This window comes from Gymnoscopelus microlampas (assembly GCF_963454915.1).
Source record: "Gymnoscopelus microlampas genome assembly, chromosome: 7".
In the NCBI taxonomy this organism is placed as follows: domain Eukaryota; kingdom Metazoa; phylum Chordata; class Actinopteri; order Myctophiformes; family Myctophidae; genus Gymnoscopelus; species Gymnoscopelus microlampas.
This window is the reverse complement of record NC_139944.1, coordinates 14140820-14164855: the sequence shown is the minus strand read 5'-3', so window position 1 is coordinate 14164855 and position 24036 is coordinate 14140820. Positions and strand designations below refer to the sequence as shown.

The following is a 24036-nucleotide window of genomic DNA, read 5'->3' as shown; positions in this document are numbered from 1 at the left end:
GCTGACAGCACTTCCTCCCTGGGTTCACCTTCCCCCTGTGTCCTTGTCATGTTGCATTAAAGGCAGCCGCAACTGTTTTAAAACCAGGTCCAGGAGTTACTGTTCTGTCTGTCCGTTTGCCCGCCTGTCCGCCTGTCTGTCTGTCTGTCTGTCTGTCTGTCTGTCTGTCTGCCTGCCTGTGGGTGTGAAGGAGATCTAAATCTAATCAGAGGAAACAAGAAAAACACTGTTTCCTCTCCTGGTGTGTGTGTGTGTGTGTGTGTGTGTGTGTGTGTGTGTGTGTGTGTGTGCACTCGCGCGCATCCATTTGTGATCATCACCCTATATTGCCCCTATGTATGCTTTTGCACAAGCTAGCAGATCAACGAGCTTACAATGAGTCGCAGCGCAACGCGTTTTAAGCTTGACGATCCGCTATTTTCAGCGAAAGCTTTCCCTACAATAACAGAACACAGAAAAGACACTAGCATAGAGAGCCTTGAGGGATTCCGTTCAACCATATGGGGTTTAAGCGGTTAACAGTACTCAAGTAAATGTGCTTAGTTACTGTCCTCCACTGGTGACTGGTGTGTAAACAACATGTGGTTGATATGATCTTAATAAACTCATCTCCCAGTGGTCTTGTGTGAGGCCTTCATACCAAACCACCTCCTCTCTCCTCCCTCCAGGATGAAGATAAATTATTTAGCCATTAAAAATCTATATGATCAGAGTTATGAATACAACAAAGAGCGCTTCAAGGAGACTGTATGAAAAGCCCTGGTACGTAATCATTGGAGCTCATTAATAAATGGATTGATCTCAATGTGTTTGTTGTGAAACTAGAGACAAGGAGAGCCATTAATTGACCATAAAACACTGCGAGGACTCGAGGAGAGTCATACAAGGACATAGGAATAATCTATAGGAATTGTGTGTGTGTGTGTGTGTGTGTGTGTGTGTGTGTGTGTGTGTGTGTGTGTGTGTGTGTGTGTGTGTGTGTGTGTGTGTGTGTGTGTGTGTGTGTGTGTGTGTGTGTGTGTTTATCCTGTGTTTGTACAGGGCAGGAAGTCCCTGTAGAGGACTAGAGTTCAATGGGAGTACAGCAGTGGTGGTACTCAGATAAGTAAAAGTAGCAATAAAAATAGCCTACTCTGTTACAAGTAAAAGTCATGTATTGAAAATTTCAGTAAGAGGAGTAAAAGAGTAAAAGGAAAAGGAAAAAAAAGGATACGTATCAAAACAAAGGGTACCATGTACAGGAATATTGTCATTTTTCAAAATTGGTCTTACAGTATGAAGGACCTAATACTGTAGGACGTATTGCATGTTTTGTATTAATCCTATATTCAAATTAGCTAATGGGAGGGTGGGCCGGAGGGCCTGTGGACCACATCATCACTCTCATGTCACTATTACTCAGCCATAACTATATAAGGAGATCCGAATGCAGCTACGCCCAAATATGAAGTGTGTTGCCTAACCTCAATGTGTCGTCATGCCATCAGGCACAAACAAGTCAGCTCCATATATGGATATGCCCACATGCCAATATATGGGCATTTGATGACATCAGGGATCTCCATGTATGGGCATAAAAGGGACAAGGACTGACAGATACAGAGATCTCCATATATGGGCATAAAAGGTAGCCTGGGACCAGACAAATCTACCAGTACAAAAACTTGTTTTACTTGTTGTAGTAGTAGTAGTATTAGTAGTAGTAGTAGTAGTAGTTGTAGTAGTAGTTGTAGTATTTTTATGTAGTGGAATTGCTACTTTTAATCAAGTAAAACAAATCTGTGGAAAGCACACTCAGTGGAAGACTAGCCTCAGTAAGTGACTGATACACTATTATGTGAGTCTCTCTTCCTGAATGTACACGTGTCATGCTCTTAGATAAACAAACAATGGACTGATGTTGAGATGATTATTTCAGCTGCCATCTTCTTTCAACACGGGTGAGGAATGAGGAATGACGCGCTGAACTCCTGTAACAATGTCTAATCATCAGGATCTCTATCCGTACTGGCCTGACTGTCCCAATAAATCCACACAACTAGCATGGATCAATAAATAATACAAATCACTGCTGTCGGGCAGAAACCTTTCACCTCCATTTTCAACTTTTACTGTATTTTTTCATATATTAATGCCCTACGTCAACGACGAAAGTATAACAAAAATAGCATATCTGATATTTTTGCTGAAAAGTATTAGCAAGAGCTTGTGACTAAATAATAACTACATTGGATCCACTGGAACACAAGTTCTTTTTTTTTAATTTACTGAAAAGTAAAAGTAAGTTTAGGACAAGGTTTCCACCCGACAGGAGCGACATGCAGAATGCACAGAGAGTGTGCTTCCTGTGAAAACACAGGATTTGAATAATCTCTCAGTTGACTGTCCCTCCATATTCATGGACTGGAAATGTATGAAATAATTATGCAGGTGCAGCATGGTTCCCAACCTTTAGTTTTTTTTCCCTTGCATCTGACACAAGCTGAGACCCCCCACACGTACAAAGACCCGCACAAACACACACGCACGCAGGCCGCACGCACACTATACCTCTCGTACGATGAATAGCAAACATAGCAGTTCTACAAGCTTGGTTTTGTATTTTTTGCTATGTTTTTTCAAACTTTTTACAAAAAGTTTGAATCTTTTCTTTACAAATATGACATGTCCAAAATGTCTGACGTTTCGGTCTTTCGACCTTCCTCAGAGTCATGACTCTGAGGAAGGTCCATACGGAAGGTCGAAAGACCGAAACGTCAGTCACCCTGTATACTTGCACCTTAATAATAAAAGGCTAAAAACTGTCCGTGCTGCTCCAGCGTTGATCTCTTCTACATGTCATTTTATGTTTGGTTGCGCTCTGAAAATAGCAGATCTACAAGATCACAACGCATCGCGCTGTGAGCTTGTAGATCAGCTATTTTCAGCATGCAACCAAGTGTAAAATCTGCCAATACGACGCATCAAGGTCTGCCAAAATATTTTTTGTCGTCAAAATCAACTGTAGATTTAGTCTACTAAAATCTTATATTTACTCGACTAAAACTAGACTAAAACTAAAACTTTCAGATGACTAAAATATGAATAAAACTAAATGGCATTTTATTCAAAAGACTATGACGAAAACGAACACTGATTGAAACTTAAGTTGCAACCCATAACTAACATGTCCTACCCGGGATTTAGATTTGATGGCAGATTTCTGCTTAGTGTCCTAGTTAGGATACATTTTAAAATAATAATGTGCATTTACAAAAAATAAATAACCTACTGGAAAACATGTGATACAAAAAAAGGCAGGTTGTACAATATCTTCAAAACTTTATGAATGGGTTTTAATGAATTCATAAAATTGTCGACACTGTCTTACCAATGCTGTGGTTTAAAACTAATGATCAGTGGTTTAAATACCAGCTCTATCGCTGAGCTGTTTTAAAGTCATTCAAGTGAAGTCACAAGTCCTGAATTCAATAAGTCAATTCTAATTGACTAGTTGCGATGCCTTGTGAGCTTGTACATCAGTATCACGTGAACAGTATGAAGTGAAGACACAATAAACAGGAGTTTTATTACTATTATGTTAACATCTGTAGCAGGGATCTTCAATATTTTTCAGGCCAAGGACCCCTTAGTTGAGAGACAGATGAAGCAGGGACCCTTACTACATATTGTATAACATTGTGTTGGTGTTGCATATTAAACCCTTTTGTAGATTTCATACATATCTGCAGACTTGTTTGACAGCACTGCCATCAGTGTTGTTGTTTTTTTAAACCCTCAATGCTTTGGCTCTGTACTTGGTCTACTCTTTTTCCCCTCTACACCAAATCTCTTATGATCTTGGAGATCGGCTATTTCGGCAAATGTTTTACCCAGAATAGGGATGCTAGGGTTCAAGTGTGGTTAATATATAAATATATATTTCCTATAACAGCAAGATTTTTAACTCTGAGGACCCACTCGGGCTCCCGGACCCCCAGTTGAAGACCCATGATGTGGGTAAAAGTGTAAACTTATGTCCTCTGAGATTAGATCTGAGCAGAGATTATAACTATACCTCTGCTATGTTAAGGTATGGTTTAGAGCAGTGGCTGTCAACCCGTTTATTTGAATGATCAATCAATCGATTGTGTTCTGGCTTGGATCAGTGGAACTAACGTAGTATACTTTAAGTTCATATTCATCGGTTTGACAAATAAAATAAATGTTGTTTGTTCAAGGTTTTGACTTTTCTGTCATCATCTTTAACAATCTTGTGTTTTGCCAATTATTTGGGGGCCAACTTGCCGACTATTTGGGGGCCCACTGGTTGAGAAGCACTGGTTTAGAGGTCAGAGGTGAAGTCCTTCTTGTTTAAAGACCAGGTCTACAGCGGCCTCCACATCTTCTACGATGTGACGCGGTTCCACAAGGGCGGGGTCGAACGGGAAGTCCCCATGGCCGTGGAACATGGTCTCTGTCACTGTGCTGTACTGGTCGCTAGGCAACGGCGACTCAGGGTTGTATACACCTGTACACACCTAAAGACAAAAACACAAAGGTACACAAATACAAGACAGATTCGACTGTAACTATAACCAGGTATAGAAATAGGGCTGTAATGATTTTTTTTCTTAGCGATTATGCTTTTTCAATTAATCACATTTTTTTCATAATTGACTAAATCTATTAGTCTGACTAACCACCTAAGCCCATTTTTTTCCGTTATTAAAGAAATCAAAGAAAGAAAGGAGGGGAAAAAAGTCCCCCACAATCGTTAGTTTTTATAATCAATGAAATTGATAAGTTTGGATAAATTGTTGCACCCCTAGATAGAAACACAAGGTACAATCAAGTCTAAGTACAACCAGGGACACAAACACAAGGTACTGTGTGGATAGGTACAGCCAGCCAGCCAGCCAGCCAACCAGCAAGTCAGTCAGTCAGTCAGTCAGTCAGTAAACCAGTAAACCAGTAAACCAGTAAACCAGTAAACCAGTAAACCATTACCAGTATTGATTGACAGCTGGTTGCTGTAGCTGCAGAAAGTAGATTGTCCCCGGCTGCAGTTCCAGTCTCATCCTGTGGGGGCGGCGTGGTCACCTGATCTCTGCTTCCCTGAGCTACCAGTTTAGCGGATGTCATCCGGGCGATGCGCCGTTGACCAAGGTACCTGTTGTACAGGTTGGCACCATAGATGTCCGTCATCAGGTTGTCGCTAGGCAACGAGAGACAAATTTGACAACAAGATGGAGAAGAAACATGAATAGTGTGTATACCCACACCCCCCATACTGCCTGCATCCTAGTAGTTTTCAAACTTTTTGTGCACACCAATGGACAAGTCAAAACTTAAGTCAAAACTAGTAAGTTAGTTAAATTCATTAATAGCCAATCGACAAGCTCCCAAAGCATCACTATGAGCCGTGTCCTGAGTTTGTAGATTGGCTATTTGTGCAATCTTTTGTTATTTGTAAGGACCAAATGTCGCCACAAGTAGAATTTGAGAAATAGAGAAATTATGAGAATCATTTTAGGCTTACAATTAGGATTCAAGTGAGTGAGTCTTACCCAATAGCGTACAGGGTGTTGATGGGGGCGTGTCCAGCCTGCTGTGTCAGCAGGTATTCCGCATGCTGATAGGTCAACTGGCTGGGTTTCCCTAGCAACGCTTCATACTGCAACTTCCTGCCGGTCAACTTCCTGTACACGTTCTCCAAACACGCCATGAACATACCGTGACCAAACCTACACACAATTTACTATTTAGACAGTTACCAGACGCTCTTAATCCAGAGTGATTTACAGTAAGCAAGGTAAACACAAGGTAATACATCAAATGCATAGAAATAGTAATCTAGGATCAGAGGTAAACCAAGAACCTATCATCAGTCTAAACATTATAATGTATATATGTACATTGAAACTATACAAACTATAGGATGCCAGGTCAACAAATGACCTGGCATGTGTCTAAATAACTTGCTATCTATATTACATTTTAACTTTTCCGTAAGACTACATGGTCGTCAAGGCTAGGGCAAGTGCTGCGGCAAGTGCTACAGGCTAAAGTGGAGTCTGAAGAGGTGAGTCTTCAGATTACGGCGGAAGATTCGGAGTGAGTCTGAAGTTCTCTAACTGCAATGGGGAGTTTGTTCCACAGTTTGGGAGCCAGAAGAGAGAAGAGTCTGGGACGTGTGGAGCGTTGTCCCAGATGTTTTACGGAAGGTTCTGACAGCTTCCCTGTGTTAGCTGATGTGAGTGAGCGGGGGGGGGGGGGGGGGGGGGGGGTTGGGTTGTACGGTTGGATCAGGCTTTGAAGATATGGGGGTGCCATGCCTTTGGTTGCTTTGTAGGCCAACATCAGTGTTTTGTACTCTGTGTGGGCAGTAACTGGGAGCCAAAGGAGGGAGCGGAGAAGGGGGGAGACATGTGAACATTTTGGGTGGTTGAAGACCAAGCGTGCTGCGGCATTCTGGATCATTTGGAGGGGCTTAAGTGCACATGCCAGGAGGCCAGTAAAGAGTTACAGTAGTCAAGTTTTGATATGACCGAGGTGAGGTCTGGACACACACACACACACACACACACACACACACACACACACACACACACACACACACACACACACACACAGTCAGTCAGCTGGCCACATCATTGAGAACCGTTGGAGTATAATATAAGTACAAACTAAGTATGTTACCGTGGTGACGGGGCCTCAGCCATCCACAGCAGGTCCATGTTGCAGGCCAGCACAGGTAGGTGGGCAGAGTCATGAGGCACATAGGCGGAGCCAAGGTTTCCATTGGTGAGCAGCACATCAATCACTAGTTGGAGGTTTGTCTCCCACCTGACTGGCTCGCCGAAGAGAATGACAGCTGGGGGGAGGGGCCACATGAAATATTACTGTCAGAGAGAGAGAGAGAAAGAAAGAGAGAAAGAGAGAAAGAGAGTGTGCGTGCGTGCGTGCGTGCGTGCGTATGCATGTGTCTTACCCTCTACTTTAGGTTGAGGCAGAGAAGAAGACTGGAAAAGTGAGAATACATTGTTAGCTTAGACTTCCATTATACACACACACACACACACACACACACACACACACACACACACACACACACACCACATACACACGCACATGTGCGCGCACACACACACACACACGCGCACACACTCACAAACCTGCATTTGTAGATTATACAAATATTGATTCAGGCTAAATAACTACAATAGATATGACAGGCTGTATCTGGCATTATATCAGCTAATTACTTTAATAATGGATGTGTCAGATTGAAGTGTGTCCAGAGCCATGTGCAAACAAAGACAGTAGTCTATTGTCAATGCACATTGACACCTAAATCTAACACAGCGGTTCTCAAACTTTTTGGGCTCAGTGCAAAGTTGTAAATAACCTTTTCATCCACAGCACCCCTGAATTGCATTGTTACTTTATAGCATCTACATTTATGTCATATTACAGTCATGTACATGACAGAAAGAAGCACGCACATCACAAAAAAGCTTGTCAGGTTCTGAATCACAATACATACATTAGTATGTTAGCACAACGTTTTGAACGTTTTCGAAAAGTTGTGCTAACTTATCAATACATTTTCTACTGGGAGCTATACCAGTGTGCGGACCTTCTCTTCTTTTTCTCTAATATTACAGTACATAAACATGTAAATATTTCCCCCTAAGATACAGTATGTCATGAGGAAAACTTGAGAGAATAACTTTATACTTGATATTTAACCACTTTAACCCGAACCCCAGCATCCCTATTCTGGGGGGAACATTCGCCCAAAATAGCTGCTATTTTTGGCGAAGATATTTTGTGTAGATAGGAAGGAAAAAAATGCACCAAGCATCTCAGATCCGTTTTACTAAGTGTAGAGGGTTAGGGTTAAAGAGTTTAAACTGAAGTGATATTGATCAATTACAAATATTTTCAAAGTAAAGTCTGTGGCACCCCTGAACTTGTGTCAACAGGGTGCCACAGCACCCACTTTGAGAAACCCTGAGCACACACATCGTTAATTTGATTAGCTGCAGCTGTGCCTTGTAGCCAACAACGTCAGTCTTAAGCAGCCACCCATGTTTTTACCCTGCAGTAGTCTTTAACCTATACTGGAAAACAAGGGGTTTCATTCCCTCTTTAAATGGTCAATGTGATACTTACAGCTAGTTTAGGTCGTCTGTTGTGATCCACCATGTCCAGCAGGGGGTACTGTTCTCTCAACTGCTCAATAGTCACTGCATTCTGAAAACCAAGACTAGTTTCACATGCTAGTTAAGGATTAAAAACCAGCCAGAGGCACTGTGGAGGACTAATAATCAATCAATTCATTCATTCATTAATTTATTGATTGCTTCATTAATTTGAAAGGCATATTGCAGGTTCAATGAATACAGTTATAGTAGAATGGGTTAATTATTTTTTGACAAAAGGATACTTGTTTGCGATGTCAAGGACAGGTCCCTGACCTGAAACCAACACACACTTATCATGAAACCTCTGAAACATCTGCAAAGGACTATGGGATAGCATCACCTGATCCTCTGAGATCTGTCACAAAGACAGACAGACAGACAGACAGACAGACAGACAGACAGACAGACAGACACGTAGACAGATAGACAGTATATATGGTATGTTAATACAATATGACATCTGTATGTCATCTGTAGAGAGCTTGTAGATTATTTCAAACAAAATGACATTTTGTGACATTTTTGGAACCCTTTCGCCTGTAATTACATGACCAAAATTATTTTAATCAATAATTTGTATTAAATGATCGATAATCAGATATTTAATCGATTAGTTCGATTCATTGCTGTATAGTAGTACCCTGACAGCAATTGTGTCAGTTGTGGAGAACGGTATTTTGCTCCCCTGTATGCCTAGTGTGTATTGTGGAAGTGACAATAAAACTGATTCTGACTCTCTACCAGTCTTTCTCTGCCCAGCTCTCCCTAACTACCTGTCTTTATCTACCTGTGTGTCTCTCTCTCTTTCTGTCTGTCTGTCCTACCTGGACTCCGAGGATGTGAGACAGCTGGTCAGCTTTGTGTCGCCTCAGACAGTTCCCTGCGTTGGTGACGAAGACAACCGGAAACAGTAAGTGACCTTGTGAGTCCAGCAGCTTGTGGAAGGCTCGCCGTGCGGCGGGAAGGGGACGTTTACCCCGAACCAAAACGCCATCTATGTCAAAGATAAACCCCACTCCTCCCTACATGCAGAGACACACAGACAGACAGGGAGAGACAGACAGGGAGACCATTATCATTTATCATTGAAATCGTCGGTGTCGGGTGGAAACCTTGTATGTCCAAAACCGTTCCTTTTTGTTACTATTATTATTTAATCTATAAATTAAAATAGTGAAAATAGCCGATCTACAAGCTCATGCGACGGCAGAGGCTCTGAGCCACTACTGCTGCAACATACGCACAGTTTTTTGTTTGTTTGTTTTCAAAACAGTGGGTGGAGATCTCATATCGTCTGGCTACGCAAGACTAGGGTTTCAATGTCTTGCTTAAGGGCACTTCAATCTATGGTCGCTGTGACTTGGCGACAAAAACAAGTTGAAAACAAAGTGATTTTGTTTATTCATACTGTGCACAGTAGTAAGTTGTAACAGACCATAGGATACATGCAGGCCTATACATAGGAGTCAACATATAGCCTGAGTACTTTGGCAGGTTGGAGTAGTACAATGACATAGGCCCATACTGCATGCTAAATGTGAAATGAACCAACATTGACATGGTATATCTCTCGCCTAACATAGTAGACTGTGGTTGTACTGGTCAGCTCCCAGTACAACAGTAGAGTCAGTTCCCAGTACAACAGTAGAAGACTGTGGTTGTACTGGTCAACTCCCAGTACAACAGTAGTAGTAGACAGTGATTGTACTGGTCAGCTCCCAGTACAACGGTAGTAGACTGGTTGTACTGGTCAGCTCCCAGTACAACAGTAGTAGACAGTGGTTGTACTGGTCAGCTCCCAGTACAACAGTAGTAGACAGTGGTTGTACTGGTCAGCTCCCAGTACAACAGTAGAAGACTGTGGTTGTACTGCATGGGCAAAGGAATGAGAACAATTTGACAGGCAACAGAGGACCTTTCAGTTTTAAAAATACACTGATGACAATGTTTACCACACACACACACATGCCCGCAAGCACACACTCTACCTGGTTGTGTGTGGTCGTAGAGGCTGTCCTGCAGCATTGAGACAGTAACAGTCGTCCAGATGACTGTCTGTCTGCTATCCGTCCAGCCAGCATCACAGCCCTCTGTAAACCAACACCAAGCATCTCCACCTGTCTGTCTTTTTTTCAGTCGGTCTGTCTTTTTTCCAGTCTGTCTGGCTGTGTATCTGTCTGTATGGTTCATGGTGTTGCAGATGTTCATATAGGCCCTCATCCCCCCACCCCCATCACAGCACCACCCACAACAGTGTGTGTGTGTGTGTGTGTGTGTGTGTGTGTAATGAGTTGATTGTGGAGTCGTGCTGATCACATGTTCTCACATGGCCCAGACAGACAGCCTCTAATCAGCCAATCATATGCAGCAGAATGCTTCCAATCAATAGACTGGCAGGTCCCAGCCCGGAGAAAGAATATAAATAAAACTACAACTTGTCTGAAACTAACCAAAGACTAAAACTAACCAGTAAAACTCACCCCTCTAGAACTAACTAGTTTAAAACTCACCCCTCTAGAACTAACCAGGTTGAAACTGGCCGGTCTAAAAATTCTGAAGCCTAGAGCTCCTTGGACGTTTTTACGGTTGGTCACCGTATTTTGTCCATAATCAATAGTTGTCTGACAGTTATAGGTTTGAAGTTAATATTAGTTTTTCTTTTTTCTTTTAGTTTTTCTGGTTGTTTTACGGCTTAAATGAATAAAAAAATAAAAAGTCAATAGCGATGAGCTTGTAGCTATATTTTTTCTATGAATATAATATAGCACCGCCCCCCCCCCCTTCTGTAATGGCCACACACCCAGTTTCATTTTCCTTGGATAGCATTTATTGGTTGGTGTTGCTGACCACAGGCAAGACACTTACTTCAGGTACTTTCACACCCCTAGAAACCAAAACATTTTGCAGATGCCGGTTATGTAATTTACAAACTATCACTGGCAAAACCTCTGTCATCGCAAGATCGTCAGGTGTTGACAGGCTGACAATGAATTCAAGTCTCGCAATGACAGACGTGTTTTGGTATTTTCTGGCAGAGTGCTTGTGTTAACAGGAATTTATTATGTCTTAAACCAGGAAGAAAACCAGTTTTTCTTTTGTATACCCATGCATGCGTCTCTTCATGTTGGCACTGCTTTTATACACTTATCAGATCCTACATCAGCGACATTACAATCAACCAATAGTAGAGGGGAACGGGGTGAGATGAGCCATCAAGGAATCCAAAATCAATATGGTTGCTGTCGGTCAGAACGTTTTTTCGTAAATGAATGTCCTACTTGATCATACTACTGTGTCACATCAAAGTATCATTTCTTTTTGCTATTTTTTTTATTCGACTCCTGAAAAGTAACAATTTTGGACAGGTTTCCACCTGACAGACTTATGTTCTATGCCAGTGGTTTGTTCTCAAAGTGTGGTCTGGGGACCTCTAGTGGTCCTTGAGGGGGTTGAGTTAATATAGCATTATAGTCAGTTTAACCACTTTAGCCCTATATACATAGGCTATTTTAAAATAGCCAATCTACACTCACAATGCGTCACGATGTGACTTGTTGTGAGCTTGTAGATGAAACATTTTAACAACACAATTCTTGTATTCTTCTTTTTTTTTCTCTCTTTTTTTTACAGTGTTATATCAATATGAATGTCAGATCTCACAAAAAAAAAAAAAAAAAGCTATTAAAATACGCGATCTAGCGCAAGGCCTATCCGCGCACGTTTTAAGCTGTGGCGGACCCGGGATGGAGTTATGACATTTTTCTACTGTGCCATTCATCCTAAGATATCATTATGTCATAGAAAAGGTAAGAGAACCTTAGTCCAAAATTCTCCTTTAACTCAAGTAAAAAAATACTTTTACTTGTAACAGAGTACTTCTGCATTGCAGTATTGACACTTTTACTTAAGTAAAACATTTGAGTAATTTTTCCACCACTGACTGTATGGTTTGGATCATAATAGCGGTGGCTGTTAAAGTGGTAGGCGCCAGACGGACCAAATGGAAAGAAGATTGAATGCTGTAAACTGAGTTTTTAACCACTTAACTTAACTACCCTCTACTTAATAAATTGGACCCGAGTTGGCTCTGTACTTAGGACCGCTTTTTTTCCCCCTCAACAACAAAGTATCAGATCTACAAGTTTGTAGATCTGCTATTTTGGGCTAATGTTCCTCCCAGAATATGAATGCCTGGGTTAAAAGTGGTTAAAATATCTTCACCCTGGAAGGAGTTTTCCAAAAAGTCAGTTTGTAGTGATGTAAAACGCAGTTTACGCGTGGATGAAATCCCCAAACACATAGAAAACGTAATCATTTTGGGGGGCCTTAATTAGCATGGCAACAGACAACTGTGTTTGTACAATTGTCTTTAATAAAACAAAGTTCATGTAGAAAAATATTATTTACACAAACATCCCATAATACTGCTCTCACTTAGCAACAGTCACTATGGAGACAGACACTTCTCCTCCTGGCAGGATGCCGTTTACGTCGCTGGTATTGTGCTGTTCCTTCCAGGTGGCCACTGGGAGGCACACGCACGTACACACGCACACGCACGCACACACACTAGGGCTCTTCATGAGTCCAAAATGATGGACCCCAAGCCTAATGGACCTGTGAAATTTGTTCCAAAACATATCACAAAATAGACCCCAACTCTTGGGTATTACATGGACGTGTGGCAAACCTTATAATCACGATGGCAATAAAAAAAAATCAGTTCTACCAGCAGATGCCAGTTATAGACTACTAACTCCATAATGAAACCTATCAGCTACCTAGCAGCCTACAATAAGAGACAAATACATTATAGCCATGTTTTCACCTCGCTGAGGAAGGAATCCAAGCGATGCCACACGGTGTGCACAGGTTTGATCCCATGTATCGGTTTGGGTAGACCAGTGAAGAGCCCTAACATACACACACATACATACACACACACAGCCTACATTCCTAGTAGTGTTTTGGCCTCTTGGCTCTGTGCCATCAGAGACTCACTGGCGTACCGTTCCAATAACTCCATCTTCCTCCGACGAACCAGCTCCTCCTCCACCTACACACACACACACACACACACACAGAGACAGACGGATGTCGGTGACATTGGTCATGTTTACCTACAATTATTTCAAAAGGACTAAAAAACGTGGACGTGGTTGAATACAGGACTTTTACTTGTAACTGAGTATTTGTATAGTATATTGTGGTATTGCTACTTTTACCACCACTGAAATTAAAACATGACATAGTGGTTGTTTTGCAGCGGTGCGGTCATTACAACAGCCCTAAGCATGTCTCACCTCTTTCTGTGAAGGTACAGGTACATGGGCGATGAAGGTGTGGGCCCCTTCCTCTTCCTCTGTCTGCTCCCTGTTTTCTTCATCCCACTGACAGACACACAGACAGCTTTGGTGTTACTAATTATATCATTTGAATTTTGTATCTTTTAAAAGTCGTCTTGTGTGTGCAGTACATGAATTTATGAGAGAAAAAATACAGCATGCCGTTATGAAATAGGACTACTAGAGCAAATACAGTAGTCTGTATAGCAATGAGAAAACAAAATCCTTGAGGGTTCCAGGGGGTCCGAAACATATAGTTTGGCCATTCAAAAATAGCTGTGATGCGACATGTTGTGGGCTTGCACTGTAGATCGGCTATTTTTGAAACTTTACAAAGTGACTTTTGGTACTTAGAAAAGTGCTGTATAAATCTGAGCTATAATTATAAATATGAAAAATGTTAACACAAATCTCTGGTAGCCTGGCTCCAGCACCTGAATCGCTAGCCACGGCCATGAAAAGAAATATTCTGCCAATAATGGAGTGAAACTAAATGAAAAAGAGTGTCAGGCTAGGTCTCTGGCACAATATATTTTCAGATGAGGGAATATATATCAATTTGGGGGTCCTTGACATGAAAATGTTTGAGAATCACTGCACTACAGTTACACTCAATCTGTGGTTCTTATCATCTGACAGGGTGCTGGGTCCATGTCCAAACTAGGGCTGCAACTAACTATTATTTACATTAGTGAATTATCGGGCGATTATTTAAACGATTAATCGGATTGTGGCACTTATTTAGCAATTACCTTATAATTTTAGGTTGTTTTAGGCATGTTCTAACAATAAAGACAATAAAGATGAATAATGAATTTAAAAGTACATGTTAGGAGAGAGGGAGGAAGGGGAAAATCATCTTAGACATTCTATTCAATTCTTTTCAAGAAATATTCTATACGCCTATATGGTGTGGTAAGAGGGATCCAAAGCTCCAAGTGGGAGGGGAAAGGGTAGGGGAATGTTTCGTTGTGTTTTTAACGTCCTCATTTACTCACACCATTCGATTATCTTGTATCCTTGTTGTTATGTTTACTGTGAAGTTCTGTACATGTTTGTATATTCGTCTGTACACGTGTGAAAGAAAAAAGAACACCCTACCCTATATGCTGAATTAAAAAAAAAGGTAAAAAACAATTTCGCTTAGCTGCTGATCAGGTTACTACTCATAAAATACATAAATACAAATCAAAATAAATAAAAGCCACCTATGGTAATCTCTCTTCTTCTGACTGCATGATTTGATTTTTTAAAAGGTGTGTCAGGCTACAGGGTAACAGTACTTTTAAATTAAAATGTTTAATTAAAAAATATATACATTCAAGCCATATGTTTAGTTCTTGATCATAACCTGGATGCAGCAGGTATACATAGTTGTCTTGGCTTTAATGTAGAGTAGACAAGGTTCAATTCACATTGCAGTGTGCAGATCCTGTATAGATACTGTAGTTTAATGGGTGTGTATTTACAGCCACCGACGTCCCATGCCGTGGGGAGCTACCTTGCTTGCTCCTTTGTGCTCGGATCCGGTGTACAGCCCGCCTACTGTATAAGGTCATCACGCACGTTTTCTGTCCATCGTAGGCCTACAGATATTGCAGGCAATCCATTTCTTTACGGCGTTGCGGGTGAAACGCTCGCGGTAACAGGGCGCTGCCATGTTTGTTTTCAATTTCGCTTCACGGTCGCAATTGCGCAACTCGGCAGATTGTATGGGAAGCGAGAAGGTTCACTCCTCCAACTTAGCTTAGCCACGACTAGCGCTGTAAAAAACAGTGTTTAAGTGGAAAAACAGCGATTGGTTACTATAACCACCCGCGATTCGTTGCCGATAAAAATCGATAATCAGATTAGTTGGCAACGAATTTAGTCATCGATTTTAATTGATTAGTTGTTTCAGCCTTAGTCCAAACACAGCTGAAGTGCCCTTGATCAAGGCTGCAACCTGGTACTGACCTCTTCTTCCTGAACAGCGTAGATACTCTCCTCTTCCTCGTCTGCTGCTGCTCCTCCTGCTCCTGAGAGCCGAGCCTCCTTCTCTGCTTTCCATTTCTCTACCGCCTCAGCTATGGCTACACACACACACACACACACACACAATAATATCGGTATAAATACATATACACCAGTGGTTCTCAAACGTTTTTATTTGAAGGACCCCCAGTTTGGTGTATAATAGGACCCCGATAACTAAAAATGGAACCAAATGGGTCCATTTGCTTCCATTTCTACACTCTCAGAAATAGAATAGTAGAATGGTCCTCACTCCTTGGTCCTCATTCCTTGGGGTGTTTTTTGTCACTGTATATTTGCACATAAGTTAAATTTGTCTTCTGCTTTTACCCATCCTATAACTACTAGGAGCAGTGAGCAGCCATTCTACGGCGTTCAGGGAGCAATTAGGGTTAAGAGTCTTGCTCAGGGACACACATCGACGGCATCCAGGGGCTGTGGCTACTCAACCACTCAGCTATGGCCGCCCATAGCTTTGTGGTTCCATAAGGGTCCATTTGGTTCCTAACTGCCAATCTTTTTGCTGGGGACCCCCTGGAACCCCCTCAAGGAACCCACTTTGAGAATTACTAATATAACCACATACATACATACATAGATACATACATACTATATGTTTTATATTTATCAACAAATCATGACAAAATTTGAATGGATTTATTATAATAGACTAAATCGATTAGTCTGATTAGCATAAGCTCACAACACATTGTGAGCTTGTACACATTGTATTTCCGCTATTTTTGAGAATCTATTATTTCATTAAAAAGGTGCTGTAAATAATATATATTTTAGTGAATACAAAAGGTTTTTATATTAAAATGTCAAAGCTTTATATTCCCATAGTAATCATTGCTATAGTGTTTTGTTTTGCTCTGATCTCTGACCAGTTGTTCACCTTGTTTTTCATAGATTAGTTCCAGAGGAAGTAGGATGCCGTCATCTTCATCTCTGTACCCGTAGTACTCTGCATCCACCTCCTTCATCATCTCTGCCCTGGTCCTCCTCGCCGCAGGGGTCGCTATGCACACACGCACACACACACGTTTAAATTAGTTACCCATCAATCTACTTAATGCGTCTCTAAGACAATATGAAGTACTAAAGTGCAGTAGTTGCAGACAGGATTAACTGTGGTAGTTCTACTTCATTCCTTCTGACCGCCAGGTCATCCGGAATTCGTAGAACCTTAGTTATATGCATAACTCTCGTTTTAAGTACTAGTTAGAGTAATAGTAGTATTAATAGACCCCTTAATAGACGACGTCACACTGACCAGTAGGCACACGCAGGCCGGCACCAAATGAAACCCATTGTCATGTCTCGCTAGGACGCGCCTCACTAGCCAACACACAAGAGGAGGTTGAATGTATTGAAACCAGCGCACCCCGAAACAATATGTTGGGAATTGATTGCATGAAACAATCACCTGTGCGTCCAGTCTAAATGTTGGTAAACAAATAATTGGTCTATAGAATAAGTGTAGTGCTTGTAGTATTAGTACATACGTTCTTTCTCAAACAGTTCTCGAACTCCTGGTAAATCTCTGGCGGCTCCAAAGTATTTGTACCCTCTGTTGCCAGGTACTTCTTTACCTTCATGATCCAACATCTTAGGACCTGTACGCTACAACACATTACATAAATATTACATATGTACAGTACAACAACACAACAGTACATAAACATAACATACTGTATGTACAGTACATAACATGATGGAAAAAATGATAATGAAAACAAACTTACAGCATAGTCAGGTCCTCCCAACTCTTTGATCCTGACCTCCCAGTGACCTTTCTCTCTCAACAGTTTGTTGATTTCATCGTTCAGATCTCGAATCTTGAACTCTCCAAGACCAGCTGGACAGACAGATAGATAGACAGACAGACAGCAGTCAGCATGGTGGTGGACACTACATCTGCTGCTATGAATCAACAAATTATCATCCCAGGGTGTCATACGTGTTCGTTTGGTCAGGGTATCTTTGGTGTCTGATGTAGACATTGTGGGTGTACTTTCGTGTCAACCATGGCGACGCTGACTGAACAATTGTTTACAATTCTCTGCAACTCAAACGGCGCTGAGACGGCAGGAGGATGGTTGACGCACCTGTCTTGTTTACAGGGCGTAAATCAAAATATTCTATTGAATCAATTATAAAAGAGAATTGATCAAATAATAGATGTTTTGGGGAGAAAATATTAAATGTTGTTCTTTCGGCCAGTAAATTTGATTTTGATTGCAAACAGTGTGTGCTTGTTTTGAACCCTGCCTATGTACCGCATGTACATCTTACTATGTGAATAATCTGCCTGAGAAAGACAACTGTGTCAGTTCAGTTCTAAACAAGCAAACTGCGTGCCATTTTGTGCTGGGTGTAAACAGGGCCCATTGGGTGTAAACAGGGCCCATTTTTTGCTTGGTGTAAACAGGGCCCAGGGTCCTTCTCTTAACACATTGACTGCCAGAGTTTATTCATAATGTACTCACCCCTGTGCCAGCGATTTGCAAGTTTTTTTATTTTGTAATTTTTCATTCAAATAAATTGTCTGATTGCGGTTTTAAACACATACGACAGTTCTACCAGCAGAGAGCAGCAAATCGACACATTGATCACCTCGCTGACTCGCTCGCCCCCCTCCCAACAGGCTCAAACAGTCAATACGTCATAAACCGGATGTGACGTTTTCGATAATCCCTGATGGGCCTTAAAACTATGTGATACACGAAGACGATGACTGTTAGTCACCCGGACTAAAGAAAATAGAAGTGGAGCACTCCGTTCGTTTTTATACCGTGTGAAAAAACGTGTTTTTCCCTATTCTGGACGAAAATGACCGGGGAAAAAAATGTGACCCGGAAACGGAATCTGCGTTATGCATCCGGCTCCGGGTGAGTGTGACGTAAGCGGAAAACGAAACTGATGGTGAAAAATAAACAGAACAGCGCGATCACAGATTAAACAATGAAAATTCCAAAGAACGAGTTAACTCGATCTTCAGAATTGCGGCACGCAAGCGTTGGATTTGAAAAACGAGTTAACTCGATCTAGGCAATCAATGTGTTAACAAACATCAATGGAGTTTTCTCACCGTTCTGGATCTGAGCCACTTTCTTTGAGACTTCACTGACAATCTGAAAAACAAACACATTTAATTTATAGTAGGTCTGACATAAACACTGCCACTATGAACAACAACTACAATAGCAATAATAATACTAATAATAATAACCTGTCTCCTCCACTTCTCCGCTTTAGGAAGTTCACTGCACTCTGAAGCCAAGAATGGCCTCCTCTCCTTCAGACAGACAGACAAGTGTTTTATTATCAGTGTTCATGTGTGTAGTAGCAGAGTACAGTAGAAAAGTAGAATGCGGAGTTTCTTACCTTCACTTTACCCTCCTCCAGCTGGGCCTGTCTGAACCGAGCCAGAGCAGTCCTACAATACACAAGCCATTGACCCATTAACAACAACCCAATTGTGAACACAAACACCAGCCCAATAACTAGTACAATAACTCAGTTAACCTAATACATCGCCCATTTGAAAATAGCTAATCTACAAGCTCACAACGTGTCACACTGAGTTGTGAGCTTGTAGATTGGCTATTTGAATTAAAAATCATCTTCAATCTTGTATGGGGGGTCACTGGTACAAAATATTTTTAGATGGGGATCTGCGGCAAAATACACATTCATTTGGGGGTCCTTGACATGGAAATATTTGAGAACCACTGCAATAACTAGTACAATAACTCATTAACAATTTAGCAGACGCCCTTGTCCAGAGCAAGGTAAATAATCACATAGAATGCAAAGAGACAGTGTAGTGCCTCAAGAAACTAGGATGGCAGGTAAACATTGAGCCTAGCATCCGTTTGCCTCAAACACAATACTCACATGGCTTTCTCTGCATTACGAGCCTGGAGGAGAAGGAAGGAATAAGAGATGATAGGGAGGAAGGAAAGGTAGGAAGGTAGACAGACAGACGGACAGATAGACAGCAGTTAATGCTAGAGTCACAGACACACAGATTTCACAATCCTTGTGTAGATTTGATGCTATGGTTATTTGACATTCACAAATTCTGATGAATATCTTATTAAAATACAACATCAGGACTCAGGAGCAAAATATGTTTCATGAAATGAACAGAGCTTCACCATTACATTTAAAATCAATGTACACGCATTTCATTGCATAGTGAGTGTCCCCCATATTTAAATAAAAACAAAAATAAAACATTTTGAGCTGATCTATTTTCGGCTAAAATTTTATTTAGGAAAAAAACAAATCGGAATACATATGACCAGTGGTGTAAAGTAACTAAGTACATTTAGTACTGTACTCAAGCACTGAGTACAGTTGTTACTTTACTGGAGTATTTCCAATTTTCAGTAATTTCTACTCCACTACATCTCAGAGGCAAATATTATACTTTTACTCCACTCCAATTATTTGAAAACTTTAGTTACTACCGGTAGTTGCTTTGTAGATTTTGATTATTGTTACAAAACATACATTAACCACTTCAGCCCTATATACATTTCGGCCATTTGAAAATAGCAGATCTACAAGCTCACAATGAGTCTCATCAAAAGATTTTTTTCCAGATCAACATATGCATTTTTATGTATAAGTTTAAACATACCCCCAACTCCATTCTCAAACCTTTTAGTAATTACTTCCAAACAAATTATCAAATACACAAATACAACACATCTTCACCCCCCTTTTACCTTACTAGTCATGGTCACTTTTCCCTTAAATACAGATGGACACTTTGGGACAAGTTCTCTGCTGGTATACAACTTTCTTCACTTAATTTATACAAGAACAAATGGAAGGATGTTCTGATTGACCAGGTCACATTCATTATCACACATTACCTGATAACTTTTTTTTCCTTTTTTCTCCTATATTCCCTATTTGCTTGGTTGGTCTATGGATTTGACATCCAGTAAAATCTGATATGTCAACTATGTTGACTAATTATTATCAGTCATCTTTATATGGATAATCAGGCATTACAATTATGTTGTAGATTGTTTTATATATATTTATATTTTGTTAACAAATCATGATCTATTAATATTTGTTATTGTGTTATACATAGGTAGAGGCCTAAGACCTTATTGGGCTTCTTGCCTCCTCCTGGCACTTTTATTTTTATATTCTGTCTTTCTGTGTACTGTTATTTGTTTTTGTATTGTTTTTGTATTGTGCTCAATACATTTTTACATTTGAAAACGTGTGAAATTGGACATCCTGCCAATGAGTACTTTCTACTTTTGGTACATTTTGATACCAATAAGTTTGTACTTTTACTCAAGTAAATTTTGAATTCCGGACTTTTCCTTGTAACAGAGTATTTAAGTATTGATACTTTTACTTAAGTAATACATGTAAGTGACTTTTTCCACCACTGCAAACACCAAACAAAAACACACTGAGCTCGTATGTCTATTCACGGCAACAACAAAAAAACATAATTTAGAAAAATACAAATCAGAATACATGTGACATATTTTGGCCCAGGGTGAAAGTGGTCACAGTTTAAAAACATCAGTTAGCAGTTAGCTTAGCCGTTAGCCCCTCCATTCACATTACACCACAGCACTGCTAGCAGGGCAGCTAACTAAACAGCAAGCATGTTAAACGTCTTTCTATGTGTTTCTTACCATCTCTGCGGTCAACTGGTTCTTGTCTGTTAGATTAAAACTGTCAGTTAAACTGTTGGTTAATGAAGTAAACTGTTGTATTTAACTTTGTAGTTCACAACGAACACACTGCACGATCTAGGAAAACCACAGGAAGTACTTCTTTACCAGCCCGATACTTCGGCGCAAGACGGTGTCGCGCGTCAAAAATGGCAGATTTACAAGCCCACAACGCGTCGCATTCGCGAATTGTTGTGAGCTTGTAGGTCTGCTATTTTCTGTTGCTGTTTCCGGCAGACTATAGACGCCCATTGGGCATAATGCTGCCTCCTGCTGTTCGGGAGGTGAATAACCACATCAGCTTTTATTGTCACTGTGTCACACCAACAGGTTTACAGTGTGATTCGTATTATTCAGTGGTGGAAGAAGTACTGACAATTTTTTTTATTATTACATTTTTTGTAATAGAAAAAATGTTGGGTTATTTTTTTGCAGTTTTTGTCCTGAAATAGAGTCAAGACGTGCTTGAATATGAATAATAACCAGTTTAATGAATTCCTTGTATAAAATTATAAATAGAAATGTGTTCATTTGTCTCTGTAGGCCTATGTTGTTATGGTAGAGTTATGGTATTTTCTATTATCTCCATCTTTTGGTTCGGGTTGGGTATAGGTGTAAGAAAGACTTAAAATGAATCCCATGGGACATTATTTGATCTGGGCAACAAGAAGAAATATTAACTAGACATCATTAGGGTCCTAAAAACATATGGTAAAAAAGAAAACACCTTAAAAGTTTAGTACAAATAAAAATATAGATGTGATAATTGTGATTTGAACATTTTCTGCTAGTTTTTGGCTGTTTCGTCCTGAAATAGGGTCAAGATGTGCTTGAATCTTAATAATAACCACTTGAATTCCTTGGGTCAAAATGATATAGAAAATGTGTTAATTTGTCTCTGTATGTTGTTTACTTCAAGCGTTTTTCTGTTATCTCCATATTATGGCAGGATAGGTGTAAGGGTTAAAAATAGTTGACCTGGGCAACAAGAAGAAGGGTCCTAAAAAAGGTTACAGAAATGTCTTCTTCAGTCTCTCCTCTGTCCAACTATTTTTCTTTTTTTATTTATTAAAATCCTGAAAAGTAACAGTTTTCACCCAACAGAGACGAAATGCACAATGTGCTGATGTCAACATGACCACATTAAATCAACACAATCTGCTAGTGTTTGAAGGGATATTCCTTGCCAACCGTATACTGTTATTATGTAGATGCTGAGACATTATTATTAATATTAGTATTATTATTTACAGTGTGCCAGTCAGGACACAAGAAAGGAATGTTCAGCTGAATATATTATTCAGTTAACAGAGCACACTACACACCTGTCGAATATTATAGACTTCACTTGCATATATAATAGCTGAATACATGAGAAAGGAGAAAATGAGGACAGAATTATTACAATTATTACTATTTATTACTATTACAATTAATTATTACAGACAAGCGCTCTGAGTTCACAGTCATACTAGTGCAGTCATACTAGTGCAGGGTCATTTTGTTCCACAGGATGGCAGTCTAACCACAAGGGAAGCCACAGGGACCATCAGACACGTTACAGGAGGCTATCATAGCCAGTGGTTCTCAGAGTGAGGTCCGGGGACCCCCAGGATCCTTGAGGGCGTTCCAGGAGGTCTCCCGGGCTCAACTACTGATAGAAAACAACCAAATGGACCTTTACAGGTCTGTAACTTTGAGAGTTATTTGGTTGTGTCCCTATATGCATATCAAACTGGGGGTCTTTGAAATCAAAAAGTCAGAGAACTACTGTCGTAGACCCACCAAAGGGAGAAACACTAAAAGGGAGAAACCGAAACCCTTATATGTCCAGACTTTGGCTCAAATGAACTGAACATCTTTTTCACCCGGTTTGAGCAGGCCACAAACACCGCACAACCTGCACCGTCCCCATCCCGGGACGCCTGCCCGCTGTCTATCTCTGTCCAGTGTCCATGATGTACGGAGAGCCTTTAAAGGGCTGAATATCCACAAGGCTTCAGGCCCGGACAATATACCAGGCCGTGTCCTCAAGGCCTGTGCGGACCAGCTAGCAGATGGTCCCAACTGGTAAGACCGTGCCTCAAATATAAACTGTCCAAATGGACTGAAGATGAATTGTTTGGGCTCTTTAAAAGAGAGATCCCCAAAATCTTTTCATCGTTGTCGGTGGATGAGGGACAGATCTAATGGACGCAGGCTGCTGGAAGCAATGCTGAAGCCTGAAATAAAGTTACACAGAAGTTGAACATGTATGAGACGTTCAGAATCATAATGAGCTTTATTGTCACATCACAGGTTTACAGGTGTAGAACAGTGGGGGACATTTGTTTTGTGCAAGTTCTATCGTTTTTGTTATTTCCATAGAAAGAGAAAGGGAAGAAGAAGGAGGGGGGGGGGGGCAAGGGGAAGAAAGAGAGAGATCAATAAAACAAGATTATTTTTGCACATACAGGATCATGTGAATGTGAAACATCTGTCTGTGGGAAATAAACCTTTGTCACCATCCAGCGGAAGGAATTCATTACTGTCTGTCTCTCACTCTGTCTCCCTTTCAGCTTTCCTACTGTACTGTCTCTCTTATACTTTTTATACTTTAACTCCACTACATCTCAGAGTCAAATATCGTACCAAATCTACAAAATTACTTTGTAGATTTGGATTATTATTACAAAACATACATTAACCACTTCAGCCCTATATACATTTTTCGGCCATTTGAAAATAGCAGATCTACAAGCTCACAATGCATTTGCTATTTTC

General features: G+C 40.6%; 2 protein-coding genes across 2 annotated transcripts; both read right to left on the bottom strand.

The window, feature by feature from the left end:
- Positions 1-4269: 4269 nt before the first annotated feature.
- Positions 4270-10303, bottom strand: LOC311048444 (haloacid dehalogenase-like hydrolase domain-containing 5; the record flags this gene model as incomplete). The annotated part of the gene is made up of 9 exons (XM_084061703.1): positions 4270-4520; positions 4990-5197; positions 5550-5726; positions 6682-6856; positions 6974-7004; positions 8161-8254; positions 8435-8547; positions 9017-9214; positions 10181-10303. 9 exons carry the CDS (start codon positions 10301-10303, stop codon positions 4332-4334), a joined length of 1308 nt encoding a protein of 435 aa, XP_083917829.1. The 3' UTR covers positions 4270-4331.
- Positions 10304-12546: 2243 nt separating this feature from the next.
- On the bottom strand, positions 12547-21374 carry isy1 (ISY1 splicing factor homolog). The gene is made up of 11 exons (XM_084062948.1): positions 21235-21374; positions 19454-19476; positions 18941-18992; positions 18786-18851; positions 18645-18687; positions 17299-17411; positions 17059-17176; positions 16449-16571; positions 15494-15609; positions 13496-13582; positions 12547-13248 (listed from the first exon to the last, which is right to left on the bottom strand). The coding sequence occupies exons 1-11, from the start codon at positions 21235-21237 to the stop codon at positions 13141-13143; spliced, it is 852 nt and encodes a 283-aa protein (XP_083919074.1). The 5' UTR covers positions 21238-21374; the 3' UTR covers positions 12547-13140.
- Between the last annotated feature and the right edge of the window lie 2662 nt (positions 21375-24036).